Genomic DNA, 19465 nt, shown 5'->3' on the forward strand with positions numbered 1-19465 from the left:
AACTTAATTCCACTCCTAGAGCTTCTGGTACACAGTTAGAATCTGTAGTGAGAGTGGACTGACACTCTCATATTTATATACAGGTGAGGCTCCCTAATTGGGTAGGCAATTATGACCTCAATCAGGGAGCTCATACTCCGAGTGCCCAACCTCATGGGCCTCATTATGTCATTACACCAGCCACGGGCGAGTTTGGAGAATTCCACATACGACAGACAAGAACTTTGTGTGGTGCAACTTAGATTAAAATTGGCATGCCAGCTACGACCCTCACCAACATTTACAGATGCACCATAGAAAGCATTCTTTCTAGTTGTATCACAGTTTGGTATGGCTCCTGCTCAGCCCAAGTCTGCAAGAAACTGCAAAAGATCGTGAATGTAGCCCAATTCGTCATGCAAACCAGCCTCCCATCCATTGACTCTGTCTACACTTCCAGCTGCCTCGGAAAAGCAGCCAGCATAATTAAGAACCCAACACACCCTGGACATTCTCTCTTCCATCAGAAAAAAGATACAGAAATCAGAGGTCACGCACCAACCGACTCAAGAACAGCTTCTTTCCTCCTGCCATCTGACTTTTGAATGGACCTACCTCGCACTGAATTGATCTTTCTCTGCACCCTAGCAATGACTGTAACACTACATTCTGCACTCTCTCCTTTCCTTCTCTATGAACGGTATGCCTTGTCTGTATAGCACGGAAGAAACAATACTTTCCACTGTACACTAATACATGTAACAATGATAAATCAAATCAAATCAAATCAAAAAGAATGTCAGGCTCGGAGAGTGGACAATTAATGTGGCATTTCTGAGGGGTTCTTTACCCTGTGTCAAACATCTACACTTTGCTTAGTACTTCTATTGTAATTCTTGACAACTTACAAAACTATAGACTGCATTATTCCATTAAATTAATCCCTCACTATAGGAAGGATGTGGAAAAGGGTGAAAGGGTGCAGAGGAGATTGACAAGGATGTTGCCTGGATTGAATGGCATGCCTTATGAGGATAGGCTGAGGGAGCTCGGTCTTTTCTCCTTGGAGAGACGAAGGATGAGAGGAGACCTAATAGAGGTGTATAAGATGTTGAGAGGCATAGATCGGGTGGACTCTCAGAGGCTTTTTCCCAGGGTGGAAATGTCTGCTACGAGAGGACACAGGTTTAAGGTGCTGGGGGGTAGGTACAGGGGAGATGTTAGGGGTAAGTTTTTCACACAGAGGGTGGTGGCGAGTGGAATCGGCTGCCGTCAGTGGTGATGGAGGCGAACTCAATCGGGTCTTTTAAGAGACTCCTGGATGAGTACATGGGAATTAAGAGGATGGAGGGTTATAGGTAGGTCTAGAAGGTAGGGATGTGTTCGGCACTACTTGTGGGCCGAAGGGCCTGTTTGTGCTGTAGTTTTTCTATGTTTTTATGTAATTCATAAAATCAATTCACCAGCAGAAATTCCAGCGTTTTTTCTTTAAAACACACTACCATGGTCTCCATTCCACCCTGCATCTCTCTGATGCACAACTCCATTGCTTTCTTACTAAAGAAAATGTGGCTTAAATTTCCTATTAACATTTGTCCTCCTTCCTTTTAAACTGGGTCCCTTGGTCCTCAATTCCTGTGCTGAAAAGAAGAGGTTCTTTTTACCTCTCTATTCTCTATAAAAACTTCTTAATTGCGGTGTTCTGATGAAAGTTTATTGACTCAAAACAATGGGGGTAATGTTAACCTAACCCACCCAATGTGAAACCAGGGGGTAAGAAACAGGGTTTTACACCTCACTCAATATTACTTCAATGGGCAGTAAAATTAGGTGGGACATAAAACCAGAACTGCACCCAATCCAGCCAGTTTTGAAAAGGATTTGGTTCAAATTGCCCCCCAATACACTACCTCTCCTGCTGAATGTTCCTAGAGTTTTCTGTGTTTATTTCCAATTTCCAGCATCTTCGCAACACCTTGATTTTGTCTCCATGCAGTATCCTGTGATCCTGCTCAGTCGAAGATAATGAAGATCCAGAATAGACAACCTTTCCATGTAGCTCAGAAATAACTGTCCTTCTCTGAACATCCGTTAAAAATTCTGCATCTTCACTCTAACCAGATGGCCAAAACTGAACACTGTACTTGACAATGCAACTCAATGAATATATATTTGGATTTTTAAAAATTTATTCATGGGATGTGGGCATCGCTGGCTGGCCAAGTGTATTGCCCATCCCTAATTGCCCTTGAACTGAGAGGCTAGGTTGACCATTTCAGAGGATAGTTAACAGTCAACCATATTGCTGTGGGTCTGGAGTCACACCAGGTAAGGACATCGGATTTCCTTCCCTAAAGGACATTAATGAACCAGATGTGTTTTTACAGTTGACAATGGTTTCATGGTCATCATTAGACTTTTAATTTCAGATTTTCATTGAGTTCAAGTTTCACCATCTGCCATGGTGGGATTCGAACCCAAGTTTCCTGAGGATTATGAATTACTTTCCAGTGATAATATCACTACTCCATCGTCTCCCACATTATATCATTAAGAATCTATAATTATCTGAAAGAATATCAACATCCATATTAAACTAATAACTACTTTCTATAAACAAAGTTGCTGCAATGGGGGCAGCACGGTGGCACAGTGGTTAGCACCATTGCCTCACAGTGCCAGGGACCCAGGTTCGATTCCCAGCTTGGGTTACTGTCTGTGCGAAGTATGCATGTTCTCCCCGTGTCTGCGTGGGTTTCCTCCAGGTGCTTCGGTTTCCTCCCACACTCCAAATGACATGCTGGTTAGGTGCATTGGCCGTGCTAAATTCTCCCTCAGTGTACCCGCACACAGGCGCCAGAGTGCAGCAACTAGGGGATTTTCACAGTAACTTCATTGCAGTGTTAATGTAAGCCTACTTGTGACACTAATAAATAAACTTAAATTTAATAGTGACAGGGAAACTTAGGTGAAGGTTTTTACGTTGTTTGTGGGATCATGTTGCTTGTGTGGCCACCCACGCTGAAAATATTGGAAAGTCATGAGGTGAAATCACAAAATCACCACAGAATTGAAGACTGTTAGGTCATAAAGCATCCCCTCTGGAATAATTCAAGCACTATTAGACAGTGTAATGAAAAGCCATACAGACCATGTGTAGAGGGTGTGTTAGGAGTGGAAGACATCCCTCACCTGTATTTATTGCTGTGTGAAGTCTTTGTGAGAATTTAATCCACTATTATAGGAATACCTTTGGCAAAGAACTAGCCATTTCACATCCAAATGTTCCCACTAAACTCTCTCTCATTCATTTAGCTGCTGCGTTAGGATCACAGAATCCCGATAGTGTAGAAGGAGGCCATTCGGCCCATCGAGTCTGCACCGACCTCAATCCCACCCAGGCCCTATTCCTCTAACCCCCACATTTTTACCCTGCTAATCGCCTGACACTAGGGTCGCTTTAAGATGGCCAAATCAACCTAACCCGCACATTTTTGGACTGTGGGAGGAAACCGGAGCACCCGGAGGAAACCCACACAGACACGGGGAGAACGTGCAAACTCCGCACAGACGGTGACCCAAGCCGGGAATCGAACCCGGGTCCCTGGCACTGTGAGGAAGCAGTGCTAACCACTGTGCTACCGTGCTGCCCGTTAGCATCTTCTCAAATTTGTTAAATTCATTTTAAAAACTCCACGCAATAGTGTTTGATGAACTTCTCTTGCTTGTTTACAAATGGCATAGCGTAGATCATAATAAAACATCACCATGGCGAATGGCCTCCTTCTGCATTAGGGATTCTATGGAAAGCAAAAACAAAGATGGAGAAAAGGGTGGTGTGTGGGCACAGTGGCTCACACTGCTGCCTCACTGCTCCAGGGACCTGAGCTTGATTCCGGCCTTGGGCACTGTCTGTGCGGAGTCTGCACATTTGCCCCGTGTCTGTTTGGGTTTCCTCCGGGTGCTCTGGTTTCCTCCCACATTCCAACAAGGCCTACAGTAGGGCTCCAACCTGAAGCTTCTGGCTCAGAGACAGGAACATTACCCACTGTGCCACAAGACTCAAATGACTAACTACAGCATTGCATTTAACACAAGATGTGCATCTTAGGAGGATTGGCCATGCTAAGTTGCCCCTTAGTGTCCAAAGATGCGCAGGTTAGGTGGATTAACCATAGTAAATACGTGAGATTTCGGAGATAGGGCGGGGGCGGTTGCGGGGTGACTGGGTAAGATGATCTTTCAGGTGAGTCGGTGCAGACTCGATGGGCTGAATAGCCTCCTGCAGTGTAGGGATTCGGTGGGACTCCCCACCATGATGGTGAGGAGGATCATCTTTCTAGCCAGTGACTGAGCCCACCAATGCAGTCATTAAATTCTGGTGAAGGATCTCTGCCCTCCCTCCTCTTATAAGATTTTGCATTTGCAAGAGTTCTTGAGGAACTCACCCATATTTCCATTACAAGGTCTCGACATCAGCAGGTGGCATGTGGTCTGCTGAACGCCTTTTAAAATGTCCAAACCTTGATGAGACTAAGGCAATTCATTGATTACCTTATTTTACAAGACTCCGGGCTCCCCTTGAAGCTGAAGATGTTTATCCTCAGCTTGAGAGAAGGTTACAGAGCCACTTCTCAGGGGCCATATCAGGACAGGTGACAGCAGCCCACCCCAAACAGGGGAGTTATCCTGTCCCCAGAATTTGAGATATGTTCGTGACCATTGGTAGAATGGGGTTCTGTTCTGCCACACTTACGCAGTTGAATTTCAGGACCTAACTCTTTATTAACATCCTAACATTCAGAGATAATGGAGTAAATTGCCTCATAATCCAAAACAGTGGGGAGAAATTGCTGATATAGATGCAGCAAAACTGCCAAGAGATTCATACATGAAGATTAGGATTCCATCCAGAAAACTGCCTATAAATTAACAAGGCAATAGGAGCTCTTTTTCAATTCTATGCAACTGGGGAGAGTAACCATATGCCTTTTTGCAATTTAATATTGATAAGTTTATTATTTAAAAATTCTACTGAGGAAACAGTACAGAACTGAGGCAGCACCACAACATAGCTTGCCTCATAATTTTTAAACCAAAGTCTGTTCTTGTAATGCTCAACAGAAATGTAGATCCAGTTCTTAGACAATTTTCCTGCATTCATTATTACCAAAGTAAGGTAACTATTAAATACATCGAGAGGACTAGAATACAAAAGCAAGGGATGTACTGCTGAGGCTGTATAAGGCTCTGGAGAGACCACATTTAAAATACTGCAAGCATTAAGGAAGGATGTGCTGACCTTGGAGAGGGTCCAGAGGAGGCTCACAAGAACGATCCCAGGAACGAAAAGCTTGACTTACGAGGAGCATCTGAGGACTTTAGTCTGTACTCGATGAAGTTTTGAAGGATGAGGTGGGATCTCATTGAAACTTACAGAATACTGAAAGGTCTGGACAGAGTGGACATGGGGAAGATGTTTCCATTCGTAGGAGAGACTCGGACCCGTCTCAGAGTAAAGAGACAACCCTTTAGAACCGAGATGAGGAGGAATTTCTTGGAATTCGTTGCCACAGAAGGCTGTGGAGGCCAGGTCATTGGGTGCACTTAAGTCAGAGATAGGCGGGTTCTTGATTGGTAAAGGGGTCAAGGGTTATGGGGGAAAAGCTGGAGAATGGGGTTAAGAAACCTATCAGCCGTGATTGAATGGCGGAGCAGACTCGATGGGCTAACTGGCCTAATTCTGTTTCTATATCTTATGGTCTTATTATCTCAAGACTTTAGCAAGACAAGCCCACAGGCAGCACAGTGCCATAGTATATTTGCCAGGTGTTCTCCTTTAATATCAAATTTAATAAAATTCTTCATAACAATGTTAAAATCATTAAAATTAATGGAAAACAAAGAGCTCTTGTACAGACTCTCCTCTGTAAAAATTCATTCGTGTTGTCTTTATACACACTGCAAATTCTTCAAACAAAAATCAATTCAATTGGCCCTTCAACTTGTCATTTATAAATCCATCATGAATATTCCTGATTACTGATACCTTTGTGAACACACCTTCAACCTAAGAGTTCATTAATTTCATCCATTATTATGGATACATGGAGGCTGAAAGCCTGAGGGAACTTGGGTAAGATGGTGGTTATATCTCTGGACTAGTAATCTAGAGGCCCATGCTAATGCTTTGCAATCATGGATTCAAATCCCACCATGGTAACTGATAGAATTAACATTCAATTAATAAATCTGGAATATAAAGCAAGCCTCAGTAATGGTGCCATGAAACTGTCCTCGACTGAAATTTAGAAAAATACTCATTTGCTTCACTAATGTGCTTTAGGGAAGGAAATTTGAAATTGTCCCCCATCTAGCCTACATGTGACTCCTGACCCAGGGCAATGCAGTTGACTCTTAATTGCCCTCTAACTTGGCCCAGCAAGCCACTCATTTTCAAGGACAATTAGGAATGGGCAACTAATGTTGGTCATGTCAGCCTCTTGGCCCAATTAATATTTAAATTCCATTCGAACTACCTCATCCTAACCCGACCACAGAAATCACAGAAACCCTACAGTGCAGAAAGAGGCCATTTGGCCCATCTCGTCTGCACCGACCACAATCCCACCCAGGCCCTACCCCCATATCCCTACATATTTACCCGCCAATCCCTCTAACCTACGCATCTCAGGACACTAAGGGGCAATTTTAGAATGGCCAATCAACTTAACCCGCACATCTTTGGACTGTGGGAGGAAACTGGAGCACCCGGAGGAAACCCACGCTGACACAAGGAGAACGTGCAAACTCCACACAGACAGTGACCCAAGCCGGGAATCGAACGCAGGTCCCTGGAGCTGTGAAGCAGCAGTGCTAACCACTGTGCTACCGTGCTGCCCCAGATCTGTCTATCCCCATCTCCCTCATGCATGGCAAGATGAACTGACCCACATTTTGTTTTCCCTTTCTGTTTCTGGAGAAAAGACACCAGACCATTTGCCACCCTTCTTTGGTACAGTTCCCATTTTCAAAGGTCTTACGGACAATTTATATGAGATAACAGTGTTTGAAATTTTAAATATTTTATGGAAGCAATTTCTCTCCCTCTATAAATTCACAGCAATTTTGCAGGTGGACCCTGCCGCCTTTGATCCAGTATTTTTATTGACAATCTACCTTTTTCAGAGTTGCATGACCTAATGATTTACTGGGTTAACTCTGTGCTGTGGAACAACTCTCTTTTTGAATTGGTGGAATATTAAATAGTCTTGTAAAGCTAAAGCAAATAACATATTTATTTATAATGGAACCAGCTTTAGAGTTTATTTATTGGTGTCACAAGTAGGCTTACATTAACACTACAATGAAGTTACTGTGAAAATCCCACATCCAATAAAAATATTGAAATCAAGTATAATGTAAATATAATAACATAGAATCAAAGTTTCCAATAATCATTTTGGTAAGTTTGGATTAGCAAAACCCTCTCATGCTCAAACTTTTCATTTTCATGTCTCACTAATTGATTTATATATATAAAACAAATAAGTCTCGTGTTATGGCTAGAAATTTCCTCAGGAATGCTCCCACTCCATCAACCTTGTTCAACGTGCAGTGGGGGTCCAATGCATGTAATGGTTTCCCTCACTGACCGAGCTCAGAACTGTTGAACTGAAAACCTTTGCAGTTTAAGCTACCAATCCGTCACAGCCATTATTGCACAAAAATCTCCAACATTCCTATTCCCAGCAAGAGCAAATAAAGACTCGCCGATGTTACGGTTCTTTTCAGATGGGTTCTGAGATGAAACTTAATAACATGATAATTAAAAACGCTAATGACCAGGTTCGACCCACAGTGCCATAATTTCTCCCATGGGGAGGGCAAGCATGCAGGGAACAGGGGTCGAACCTGCTGTTGGCACCAATCCAATCCACACTTGCCGTACAGCCAATTAAGCCAACCCAGCACCCCAACACCACCCCCCTCCCCCCCACCTCACCAAGGAGGCCAAATTGCTGTGCATGTTTACATGCATGTTGTATGCTGGAGATATGGATAATGATGGTCGGGGCTCCAACATTCAGCTGAACTGCAACCTCTCCCACTCTTACCACCTGCCATTGTCGTATGTTGGTACACACCCTGTTTGGCCACATTATGAATGCACCTGCCTTGACCAACAAGGCCTACAGTAGGGCTCCAACCTCAAGCTTCTGGCTCAGAGACCCACTGTGCCACAGGACTCAAATGACTAATTACAGCATTGCATTTAACACAAGTCTTCACGAGAACCCTGAGTCCCAATTTTAACCCGGTACAGACTCGGGGGGGGGGGGGGGGGCAAAATGGGTTTCACAAGATTTTGCTGGAGTATTTCACCACAGGTGGCAGGACATTGATGGCATCAATGGGGCTTGGTTTTCTCATTTTAATCTGGCCCTTAACCTGCCTGTGGCCAGTGGCATGCTCATTGCTAGAAAGGGTTAAAATAACACACATAGAAGAACTGCATGAATATAACAACTTTCACCCAGATGCCATTTTAAATTCCTCCCAACTCTGAGTGGACTGGGTTAAATTGTTTTGTCGACATGGCCTAGTGCCGTATCTAATCAAAAAAAATTAGCCAACATCCATGATGATGAATGATACTTAGTGTTTAAAGGTACAGGAATAAATCACTGCTTACAACTCTAGGCAGCCAGTAGCAATTCAAAACACTCACCAGAAGCAAGATTTCATAAACAAGTGGGTGTATCTACACCACGTGGACCGCAGCAGTTCAGGAAGTTGGCTCACCACTACCTTCTCAAGGGCAATTAGCGATAAGCAATAAATGCTGGTCTAGCCAGCGACACCCGCATCCCCGTAATGGATAAATAAAAAAACTGAATACATTTACAATCATTCCACGCAAAAAATCCTTCCTGAGAATGGTATTTTCAGGCTCAGCAGTTCCATGTAAATTTGTCAAAAAGTAGTCAAGAATACATCTACTACCTAATGCAAAATAGGGTAATGATAAAAAATGCATTATCATATCATAGCTGACAGGCCCCTCTTGGCTGGAAGTGATGATTAGTGCATGACATTTGCTAATCCTGGGTAGATTGCGTCGACCACATTTCCTATATCTGAAGGATAAAATTGGCCGGTATGCCCGTCCCAATTCCGGGAGCGGGCAAGGTTCAGAGAACGGCATTCTCTGTTGGCCTCGGGCGGAATCATACAAGCCTCCGACAGACATGTCGGTAAAATTCCACCCATTGAGTTGCCTCCCTCATTACAGATAGAGGGGCTAGCATTAAGTAGAAAACACATATATATTGATGATAAAAAGGGCCGACATCTCCTGTTTAATTATATGTTCCTGTTTGATAGAGAAATCTCAGAGTCAGCTATTGACTATTGTGCACTCTAGTCTTTGGTTTACCATAGGTTACATTTAGGGAAAAGGTAAAATACTGCGGACGCTGAAATCTGAAACAAGAAGAGAAAATGCTGGAAAACCTGAGCAAGTCTGCCAGCATCTGTGGGAAGAGAATAGAGCCAACATTTTGAGACTGGATCACCTTTCGTCAGAGTTAAAGACACAGAAAATTGGACAAGATTTATACTGTGACGGTGGATGGAGGCTGTAATTGGACAAAGGGAATGTAAATAGTGATGATAAAGGCTGAGAAAGATGCTAAGAGAGATCAGAATGTGTGAATGGCAGAACAAAGGTGAATATTGTCATAGGAAACCTGAGGACGATGGTAGTTGGCCCCGGGGCGGTGGTTTGGAAGACAAGATGGAGAGCGAATTTCAGAAGTGGAAAAATAAAAATATAAAGTAATCTTTTTTTATTCATGAGTGTCGCTGGCTGGCCAGCATTTATTGCCCATCCCTGGTTGCCCTTGGAGGGCAGTTGAGAGTCAACCACATTGCTGTGGCTCTGAAGTCACATGTAGGCCAGACCAGCTAAGGACGGCAGAGTTCCTTCCCTCAAGGACATTAGTGAACCAGATAAGTTTTTCCGACAATCGGCAATGGCTTCACAGTCATTGGTGAATTGTTAATTCCAGATTTTTTTTAATAATGAATTCAAATTCTACCATCTGCCATGGCAGGATTCGAACCCGGGTCCCCAGAATATTAGTTGAGTTTCTGGATTAATACTCTAGCGATAATACCACTAGGCCATCGCCTACCCTAAAAATGGATGACTAAGATGAAAAGAACAAATCATAGAATCCCTACAGTGCAGAAAGAGGCCATTCGGCCCATCGAGTTAGCACTGACCACAATTCCACCCAGGCCCTACCCCCATAACCCCACATATTTACCCTGCTAATCCCCCGACACTCGGGGCAATGTGACATGGCCAATCCACCAAACCCTGGACTCTGGGAGGAAACTGCAGCTCCAGGAGAAAACCCATGCAGACATGGGGAGAACATGCAAACTCTGCACAGGCAGTGACCTGAGACCAGGTGAAAGAAAATAAATGGAAATGGGGGTGAAAGTGGAGGGGAGAGTTCATGCTCTGAAGTTGTTGAACTCAATGTTCAGTCCAGAATATTTTTGGGGAAAATTGATTCTCACATGCACGTTGTGAATGACTGAGCTATCGAGGTTCCATGTTAAAATCCCCTGAGCTTGGACAGGGGACAAAATCAGGCACATACATGGCTTGGCTGTGATGCCCCATGGATCAAGTAGTCAGCACTCACAGCCCAGGGTAATCAGTGCTCATGCAAAGGTATGTTAATGCTCAATGAGGGGCGGGGGTGGAGAGTAAACCGGGGATGCAGATGGGTGAAAGGGAGTGGGGAGCTGGGGGAGGGAGGAAAAGCTGTTCGCAACATTCTACGGCACCATTATTAAAAGTTGACTTTTGCATCAGCAGTTTATACCTGGGAAGGGATTTCCGTCTCACATACCTTCTTTGGTGAGCCAGTGAGTTTATTTGGAGATGATGGATTGCTTTTATTTTCCACGTCCTTGACAGGCTCCTGTTCCAGCGCATTGAGTTCATACTCCTCCAGTCTGACCAACAAGGCCTCAGACTGAGCTTCCGCTGGCTTCGCTTCTCTCCTCGCCTGCTCGTTCTCGGTCAACAACTCTTGCTTCTCTCTTTTCAGGGCAGCGAGTTCCTTCATGACCGACTCCAGCTTCTGCCGCATCTGCCGCACTTCCTCGCGGGCCTTGTTTCTTTCTGCCCTCACTTTGCTCCACTTCTCCCGCCAGTTGGCCGTGCAGTCGGACCACCAACGCATGGTCTTTTCCATCTGAGCGGCCCTGGCCCGGACCTCTTCCAGCTCCCGATGATACAGCCCTTCGATGCTGTCCCAGTCACCGCACAAACCCGCATGCTGGTTCAGCGGTAAGGCAGATTGAGACGGGGCCTGGAACCTGTGGACGGACGAATCTGAGCTTAGCGTGCCCTCAGACTGGTTTCCTTGCCCCAGCTGACCGTAGAGTTGTCTCGCAGGGGACGGTTGAACCTTTGAGGTCTGGGCCCCTTCCCCTCGTTTGGCAATGGGGTTTGAACTCATTATCCCTTTCGCAAGAAAAAAAATCTTCTCAGTCCCTTTTCCACTTGTTAAATCGTTCCATCTTCAATTCCCTGCAAAAAGAAGCAAGATGATAAATGAGATAAAAGGAGTAGACTCTACCTCCATTTTAGATACGATGCTTTTTCTGACCATTTGACCACCTGATGCGCGTTATCATACACGAGGCTAGATGCTCGAGAAATAAAGGCTTTTATTTACTGTAATGAAGCAGCCAATAATTATATACACGATCCCAGACTGAGGGGTCCCAGCCAGAGCAGGGACCTTTATACCTCTCCCAGGAGGCGGAGCTCGACTGGGATGTACCACAACACTACAATACAAAGGTGTAACAACCCCACCCTAACCCCAACAGCAACAAGTAGCACAACCCATCCCTAACCCAACAGTAACATATGTACATCCTTGTAGTACTGGCCAGACCCTGGCTCAGTACTATCCAGTGGGAACCAACGATGGTTCACCACACCACCCACAGTACAGCAGACTCTAATTACATCTGAGCGAATATGAAATCTCAGTATCACTGACTGATCACCTCACTTCTCCTGCTAACACCCAAACCAGTTTCGTGCACAGTATTGCTGTATATTCTGAATGAGCCCCTTCATGTTCTGCTAATTTCAGCTGCAAAAACCTGAAATTGCAAATGCAAAAAGAGTTTTGAAATTCCAACGGTTGTGATTTTCAAAGTTGTGTCAAAGAAATTGCCAAACATCTTAATAAGAGAGAAAGAGAGGGGAGCCTTTCTAAATTCCGGGCAATTACAAGAATACTGCACCCATCTATTGCTTATTTACTTTTCCCATTCCACCATCTCTCACTTTACAGCGTCAATCCGACTGTCATTTAATCTCTCCTGCTTTCCCCCTCATCACAGACATTCCCTTTGTTCTGTGTCAACCTCCCCCAACCTCTTTCCATTTCTCTTTGCTTCCTTTAAGCCCATTAGGAACATAGAACCCCCACAGTGCAGAAGGAGGCCATCCGGCTCAGCGAGTCTGCACCAACCATCCGACAGAGCATCTTAACAAGGTCCACCCCCCGACCTATCCCCGTAACCCCACGTATTCACCCCACAAATCCACCTAAGCTACACATATTTGGACACTAAGGGGCAGTTTAGCACGCCCAATCCATCTAACCTGCACAGCTTTAGACTGTGGGAGGAAACCGATGCATCTCTTGAAGTTACATCTCTTTGCCGGATTTTAACGGCATGCCCACTCCGGAATTGGGGCGGGCGAGGCTCGCAGAATGGCATTCACCGTTCGCTCCGGGAGGGATCGTACGAGCCTTGGGCGAGTGAGGCGGTAAAACTCCAGCACTTATGTTTTGCAAGTTCTGACAGGAGATCAATGATCTGCAACATTGGGCAGGATTTTCACAAGCTAAAGGCGGCAGGACTGACAGTGGACAGATCCGGAATTCTGCATCACCAGTTGACGTGCCGGCTTTCCGGCACCATTCTCAGGAAAGCTGGCTCAGGGACTGAAAAGTTCATAACTCCTACCAGAGGCAGGTATCCAACTGAGGGATGGATTAAGGCCCCTCTTCCACATCGATTGGAATCAGGGGGGTCCAACTCTGTGGCCAAAACACGGCCATCTAGGGAGGGGAAAGGGTACCTGAGGAGGTGAGGAGTTTTTTTTTTCCTTTTCCAATTCAATCAAATCAAATCCAATTCAGAGTCTCAACAAGTTGAGACATTTCAGATCCAGGCTGACAAGACAGGGCGAGCGACCAAATCACCCTGTCCTGGGCCTGATCTACATGAGCCAAGCTGACTGGAGGAGGGAAAGTAATACCTCCTCCAAGACTTGAGCTCATTTGCATCTTAGCCAAAAGGCCGAGATGCCGCTTTTAAAAATTGCTTCATATGAAACATATGAAGCTTCAGTGTAACCTAATGACGTCAACCAAGTGCAGCATCCTATCCATACTACACTTGATCTTAGCCAAAAGGCCGAGAAGGTGAGGAGTTGGGGAAGGGGAGGGGGATGGGGGAGGTGGCTGGGAGCATGCTTCACCCTGCTAGGGGGTCCACAACCAAGTCACAGCTACTCCTCTAACACAGGAGCTGCCCTTCCACCACTCAGCCTGGCAGCTGTAGCCATTTCATAGAATCAGAGAATCCCTACAGTGCAGAAAGAGGGCATTCAACCCACTGAGCCTGCACTGAGCACAATCCCACCCAGGCCCTATTCCCGAAACTCCATATATTTATATGCTAATCCCCATGACACTAAGGGGCAATTTAGTATGGCCAATCAAACCAACCTGCACATCTTTGAACTGTGGGAGGAAATTGGAGCACTCAGAGGAAACCCACGCAGACACGGGGAAAATGTGCAAACTCCACACAGACAGTCACCTAAGGCAGGAATTGAATCTGGGTCCCTGGCACTGTGCGGCAGCAGTGCCACCGTGCCTCCCTTGATTTGTAAATCAAATTTTTAAGCTGGTCTTCCAAAGTGACTCACTCTCCTGTCTCTGCACACATCAGCATCCCCCATAGTCATAGTCTTAGGATAAGGGATAGTAAATTTAAAACAGAGTTGAGGAGAAACTACTTCTCCCAAAGGGTTGTGAATTTGTGGAATCCGCTGCCCCAAAATGCAGTGGATGCTGGGACAGTGAGTAAATTTAAGGAGGAGTTAGATGGCTTTTTAATTGGTAATGGGTTGAAGGGTTATGGGTTGAAGGCAGGAAAATGGGGATGAGGAGCATATCAGCCATGATCGAATGGCGGAGTGGACTCGATGGACCGAATGGCCTAATTCTGCTCCTTTATCTTAGGAACTTATGAAGCTTGGAAGGATGTGGCTTATGGTGTGTCATCACTGGAGGGCCTCCTATTGGCCCTCCTGTCTTGGGAGGCCACTTCCAGTCCCTTGATTGCTAAACGCACCCACCCTCTGACCCCTGAACGGTCAGCTCATAAAAAGGTGTGGGTAACTACTTCCAACATGGTGTTGGGTTGGGACCCACTTTGGATCCCGATATCAGTGCCCCATTCCCAAATGGAATTTCCAGCCCATTAACTTTAGTTCAGTCCTCAACAGGTGCTGCATCAGCGACTGATTATTTCCAGCGGTTTTTCTTCATAACTGAAGGCTCTGGAACTGGGCTGCAGCTCAAGCCTGAACATTATCACCTTCAAATAGTTTTTATCCTACTAGATGATTATTTTTTTCATCCAACCTGTGTTTTAAAACAGATTAGGGATGGAGTATTACATTGAAAGGTCAGGAGTGGGGTACAGGGCTGAGCTGAGCTGGGGTCTGCTGGCTGGGCAGAGCAAGAGGAAGAGCTGAAGGACTGGCAGGAGGCAACAAAGGGAGAGAGGAAGGGGATAGGAGGGTGGAAAGTTCAGAAGCTTTTGCAGGTGGAGGAGGGAAGAGACCAGAGAATCATAGAATCCGACAGTGCAGAAGGAGGCCATTTGGCCCATCGAGTCTGCACAGACCACAATCCCACCCAGGAACTATCCTCATAACCCTGTGCATTTACCCTAGCTAATCCCCCTGACACTAAGGGGCAATTTAGCGTGGACAGTCCACCTAACCAGCGCATCTTTGGATAGTGGGAGGAAACCGGAGCAATTGAACCCGAGTCCCCGACGCTGTGGGCAGCTGTGCTAACCACTGTGCTACAGATGAAACTGAAAAATGCTGAGAGAACAATTAAAATCCTGTGCAGCATCAGGAGATAAAATATTCATCACCGGCTGCTGCTTAAAGTGACTACAATAGCAGTGAAGGAAGCAGGAAACCTCTGCAAGAAGGAAAACAGACAGACCGTAGAAATGAGGCCTTGATGTCCTTCAAGTAGAGAGACAGAAATGGAGGGATATGGATGCACACTCTATGACAAGAGGAGCCAATGATCGCTGGCTCCTTGAACGCCAGGATTAGTTTCGGGCGCGGGGAAAAGTTGAACAAGCTTACTCACACAACAAAGGTAAACACTCGGACCAGTCCTTGCAATCTCTTTATGTGTGTAGCATCTGTTCATTCAATAATTGCGTGGTGTCTGAAGTGGAAGCAGGAGCAGTGGATAGCAAAAGCTGTGCAGCAGTTAGACTGTGGTTCCTGAGTTTATTTTCTCTGTGACACTGTCCTGCTCACCAGAAGATCCCGCCCACTGCTTTATAATGGTACTGGATGAACATCTTTGGAACAGTTGATGTCTTTGTGTTTTTTTGGCCATGTGTTGCCTTTTGTTTTCGGACAAGGTTGCATTCAAGAAGCAGAGGGGAACAGACACCATTAACAAAGAGGGGTTTGGGTCTGACTGACAGTGGCAGGAATGTGGGCAGCACGGTGGCACAGTGGTTAGCACTGCCACCTCACAGTGCCAGAGACCCGGGTTCAATTCTGACCTCGGGTTGCTGGTCTGTGTGGAGTTTGCACATTCTCCCCGTGTCTGCGTGGGTTTCCTCCGGGTGCTCCAGTTTCCTCCCACACTCCAAAGATGTGCAGGTTAGGTGGACTGACCATGCCAAATTGACCCGAGGATTAGGGCGCTTAGCAGGGTAAATGTGTGGAGTTATGGGGATAGGGTCTGGGTGGGATTGTGGTTGGTACAGACTCGATGGGCTGAATAGCCTCCTTCTGTACTGTAGGGATTCTCTGGGATTCTATGAATGTCTCAATTACAACACTCTTGCTGCTATTAAGGAGGGGCCCTGTCTCCTCCTCTTCCTGTGGATGACCTTTAACCTCCATGTTCGTCACTCCCCTCCTTCCTCCAGCACATCCATCGAGTTGAAAGGTTGCAGAGACACAGGGAGGCACAGTGCTGCCTCACAGCGCTCGGGACCCGAGTTTGATTCCTGGCTTGGGTCGCTCGCTGTCTGTGTGGAGTCTGTACGTTCTCCCCATGTCTGTGTGGGTTTCCTTCAGGTTCTCCGATTTCCTCCCACAGTCCGAAAGATGTGCGGGTTAGGGTGCATTGGCCATGTTAAATTCTCCCTCAGTGTAACCCGAACAGGTGCCAGAATGTGGCGACTAGGGGATTTTCACAGTAACTTCATTGCAGTGTTAATGTAAGCCTACTTGTGACACTAATAATAAATAAACTTTAAAAAAAAAGGAGGATGTTACAATTTTTGACGGCAGCTTCAGAGCATACACAAATCGCCCTGGAGGACTGACCAGAGCTCTGATATTTTCTGTTTGGTTTCTGATTACTTATTCTGGTTCTGTTGCTGCTCAGCTCCACCTGCAGTTTCATGGAATATTATTACTGGTCATGAGAGAAAAGGGTATCATTTGGTCGAAGCAGCCTGTGTGCTATTTATGCTTCACTCTCTAACATTGAATAAACGCCCGAATTGCTGGAGTGTAAATGCACCAGACCAGCAGCCTTCATGCTTGGAAGGTGTCAAGGAATCAATGCTGAGATTCACAGATTAGTCGCACACCAGTGCAGTGAAAACCCTTCCTGTAGCTGAAATGATGAGATGTGGGGATGCCGGCGTTGGACTGGGGTGGACACAGTAAGAAGCCTCACAATACCAGGTTAAAGTCCAACAGGTTTAGCTAATTCCAAATAAACCTGTTGGACTTTAACTTGGTGTTGTGAGACTTCTTACTGAAATGATGAGGCCTGTCTATCACCTGGGGTGCACAAGGCTAAGTGAATGCAACCTTACTCACCCACCCTAGGAACTGGCAAACTGGATAACATGATTGTTCAGTGGCCTCTGCAGTTTCAAATATGGTCGAGCAGAGCACTAGAACTCTCTGCTGTCCTTCAAAAGGTGCCATAGTGATCATGAAAATTACAAGTTCTATCAGTCTCCTGCCAGAGAAACAGTGTAAATGGTTAAGAGTAGTCGTGTATGGCGTTTTCCTTTGGGTTCAGCCAGAGATATGGCTAAAGACTGATAGAATCTCCAGCACCACTATAGGTATCGCCCTCTGGTGGCTGGGAGCTCTGTGTTTCCTCATGGCTGCTGCCATCTTGGCTCATTGCTTTGCGCTGTGATCTTGGTGGCTGCATTAAAGTTTGACTTCTTCGCCTTAAAACAGTTTGTATTGTGATCCTGCGTCGGTGCCAATCTGAAAGAAAACCACGAATTTCAGAGATAGGGGGCTGGATTTTTCCCACCAGGGCTTTTCCCGGACAGCGGAACCATTTTTGGGTCATGAACCTGATCACCATGGCGATGGGATCGCCAGCACAATCTTCCAGTAGATGTCCAATTATGATGGCACCTCCGGTGTCTTGGTCCAATCAGGGACAGCCGGCGAGTTGAGGAGGCAGGGCAGCATTGGCGGTCCCAAGGACAGCTGGCTACCTTCACTGGGTCTGTGGTGAGGGTGCTGTGGGGAGGAAGGGTTGAGCGAGGGTGGGATGAAATGGGGGTATAGAATGGGCAAACAGCGGGCACTTATCACCACCGACACTATCCACGACACTGGACTCCAAGTGATAATCACACAGTGGCAAGTCTCAGACTTGCTGATTTGCCCCTTCAAGATGCAGACTATAAATTATTTACGTGACACTCTGACCTCCAGCTAAGCAGTTCCCTCCTGCGAGTTGCCAAGCTGCAGTACTGTAGGGATCCCATGCCCCATGGCAAAATTGTCCCCATTAACAGTAAGTAAGTAAGTTTATGTATTAGTCACAAATAGGCTTACATTAACACTGCAATGAAGTTACTGTGAAAATCCCCTAGTCGCCAAACTCCGGCGCCTGTTCGGGTGCATTGAGGGAGAATTTAGCATGGCCAATCCACCTGACCAGCACGTCTTTGAGACTGTGGGAGGAAACCGGAGCACCGGGAGGAAACCCATGCAGACACAGGGAGAATGTGCAAGCTCCTGACCCAAGTCAGGAATCGAACCCGGATCCCTGGTACTATGAGGCAGCAGTGTTAACCACTGTGCAATTAGATTCTGCCACTACCCGCTAGGTTGCCTTCAAAGCACAGAAGACATGTCCAGAAAAGACAGGAGGAGGTGTCATTTTCTGTTTTCAATTACCTCAACCCCACCTTCAAATCCACCTCCAAAGCTCTGGTAAAACTGCCTCTCCCATCCTCCCGATCTTTACCACCCACCTAAAACATCTGAAAGGTCAGTTCACTGTCTCATCTGAATAATAGTGCCTCTGGCAATGCGGCATTCTCTCACTGATGCATTGCAATGTTAGGCTAGCTTGTGCAATCAAACACTTGAGTGGGATTTGAAACCACACTCTTCTGACACAGCAAGTGTGACCAGTGAGCCAAGGTGACACAATATTACTCTGCTTGTGGATCTAAAGAGTGATTCATTGCATTCTAAAGAGAGATTGTCCCTGAGAGGGACCATGGTCAGACAGCCTATGGTTTATGCCAAAGTTCCCAATCCCATTCTTCTTGGGCAGCTTTTGTGACAGGAGCGGGAAAATCTCATGAGAGGCCCCAGTGGCGTTTTACGTCAGTGCAAAATCTTCCCGCGATTGTCCCTGCCTCCGGCCAGTGACATAAAGGGAATTCTGACATTCAACATCGGAAACACTGTTATAATAAATTTGAATATGATTACCAGACCTTTACACCTGATCATCCACCCCCCCCCCCCCCCCCCCACCACACCCACCACCTCCCTCCCCCCCCCCCCCCCCCGGCCACCCACCCCCACATTAAATTATCCATTCACACCGGCATGTCCTCATGCTGGTCTCCTGCAGCATGCACCTGGTGGGTAGACCCACCAGAGGAGGTCAGGTGAGCGCATTGCTCAGGAGTGAGAGGATCATGCCTGGCACTGCCACCTGACACTGCCCCAGGGCATTTTCCCTGGCACTGCCCCAGGCTCCCGGATGTTGCGTGGGGGGAGGGGGCAGGACGGTTCAAAGAACAAAGAACAACAAAAATTACAGCACAGGAACAGGCCCTTCGGCCCTCCAAGCCTGCACCA

General features: G+C 46.2%; 1 protein-coding gene and 1 pseudogene across 3 annotated transcripts in view; both read right to left on the bottom strand.

Moving 5' to 3' along the window:
- The window catches only part of LOC144496164 (coiled-coil domain-containing protein 102A-like), a 528300-nt gene that overhangs the window by 432099 nt on the left and 76736 nt on the right, over window positions 1–19465 (bottom strand). For all 3 annotated transcript variants that reach the window (XM_078217149.1, XM_078217150.1, XM_078217151.1), the window contains exon 2: window positions 10911–11596. In XM_078217149.1, the coding sequence (XP_078073275.1) occupies window positions 10911–11525 (615 nt within the window). In that variant the 5' untranslated portion in view covers window positions 11526–11596. The remainder of the gene's footprint in view (window positions 1–10910; window positions 11597–19465) is intronic.
- LOC144496248 (U2 spliceosomal RNA) lies at window positions 13321–13524 on the bottom strand (annotated as a pseudogene).

The sequence above is a fragment of the Mustelus asterias genome, chromosome 7, assembly GCF_964213995.1.
Source record: "Mustelus asterias chromosome 7, sMusAst1.hap1.1, whole genome shotgun sequence".
Classification (NCBI taxonomy): domain Eukaryota; kingdom Metazoa; phylum Chordata; class Chondrichthyes; order Carcharhiniformes; family Triakidae; genus Mustelus; species Mustelus asterias.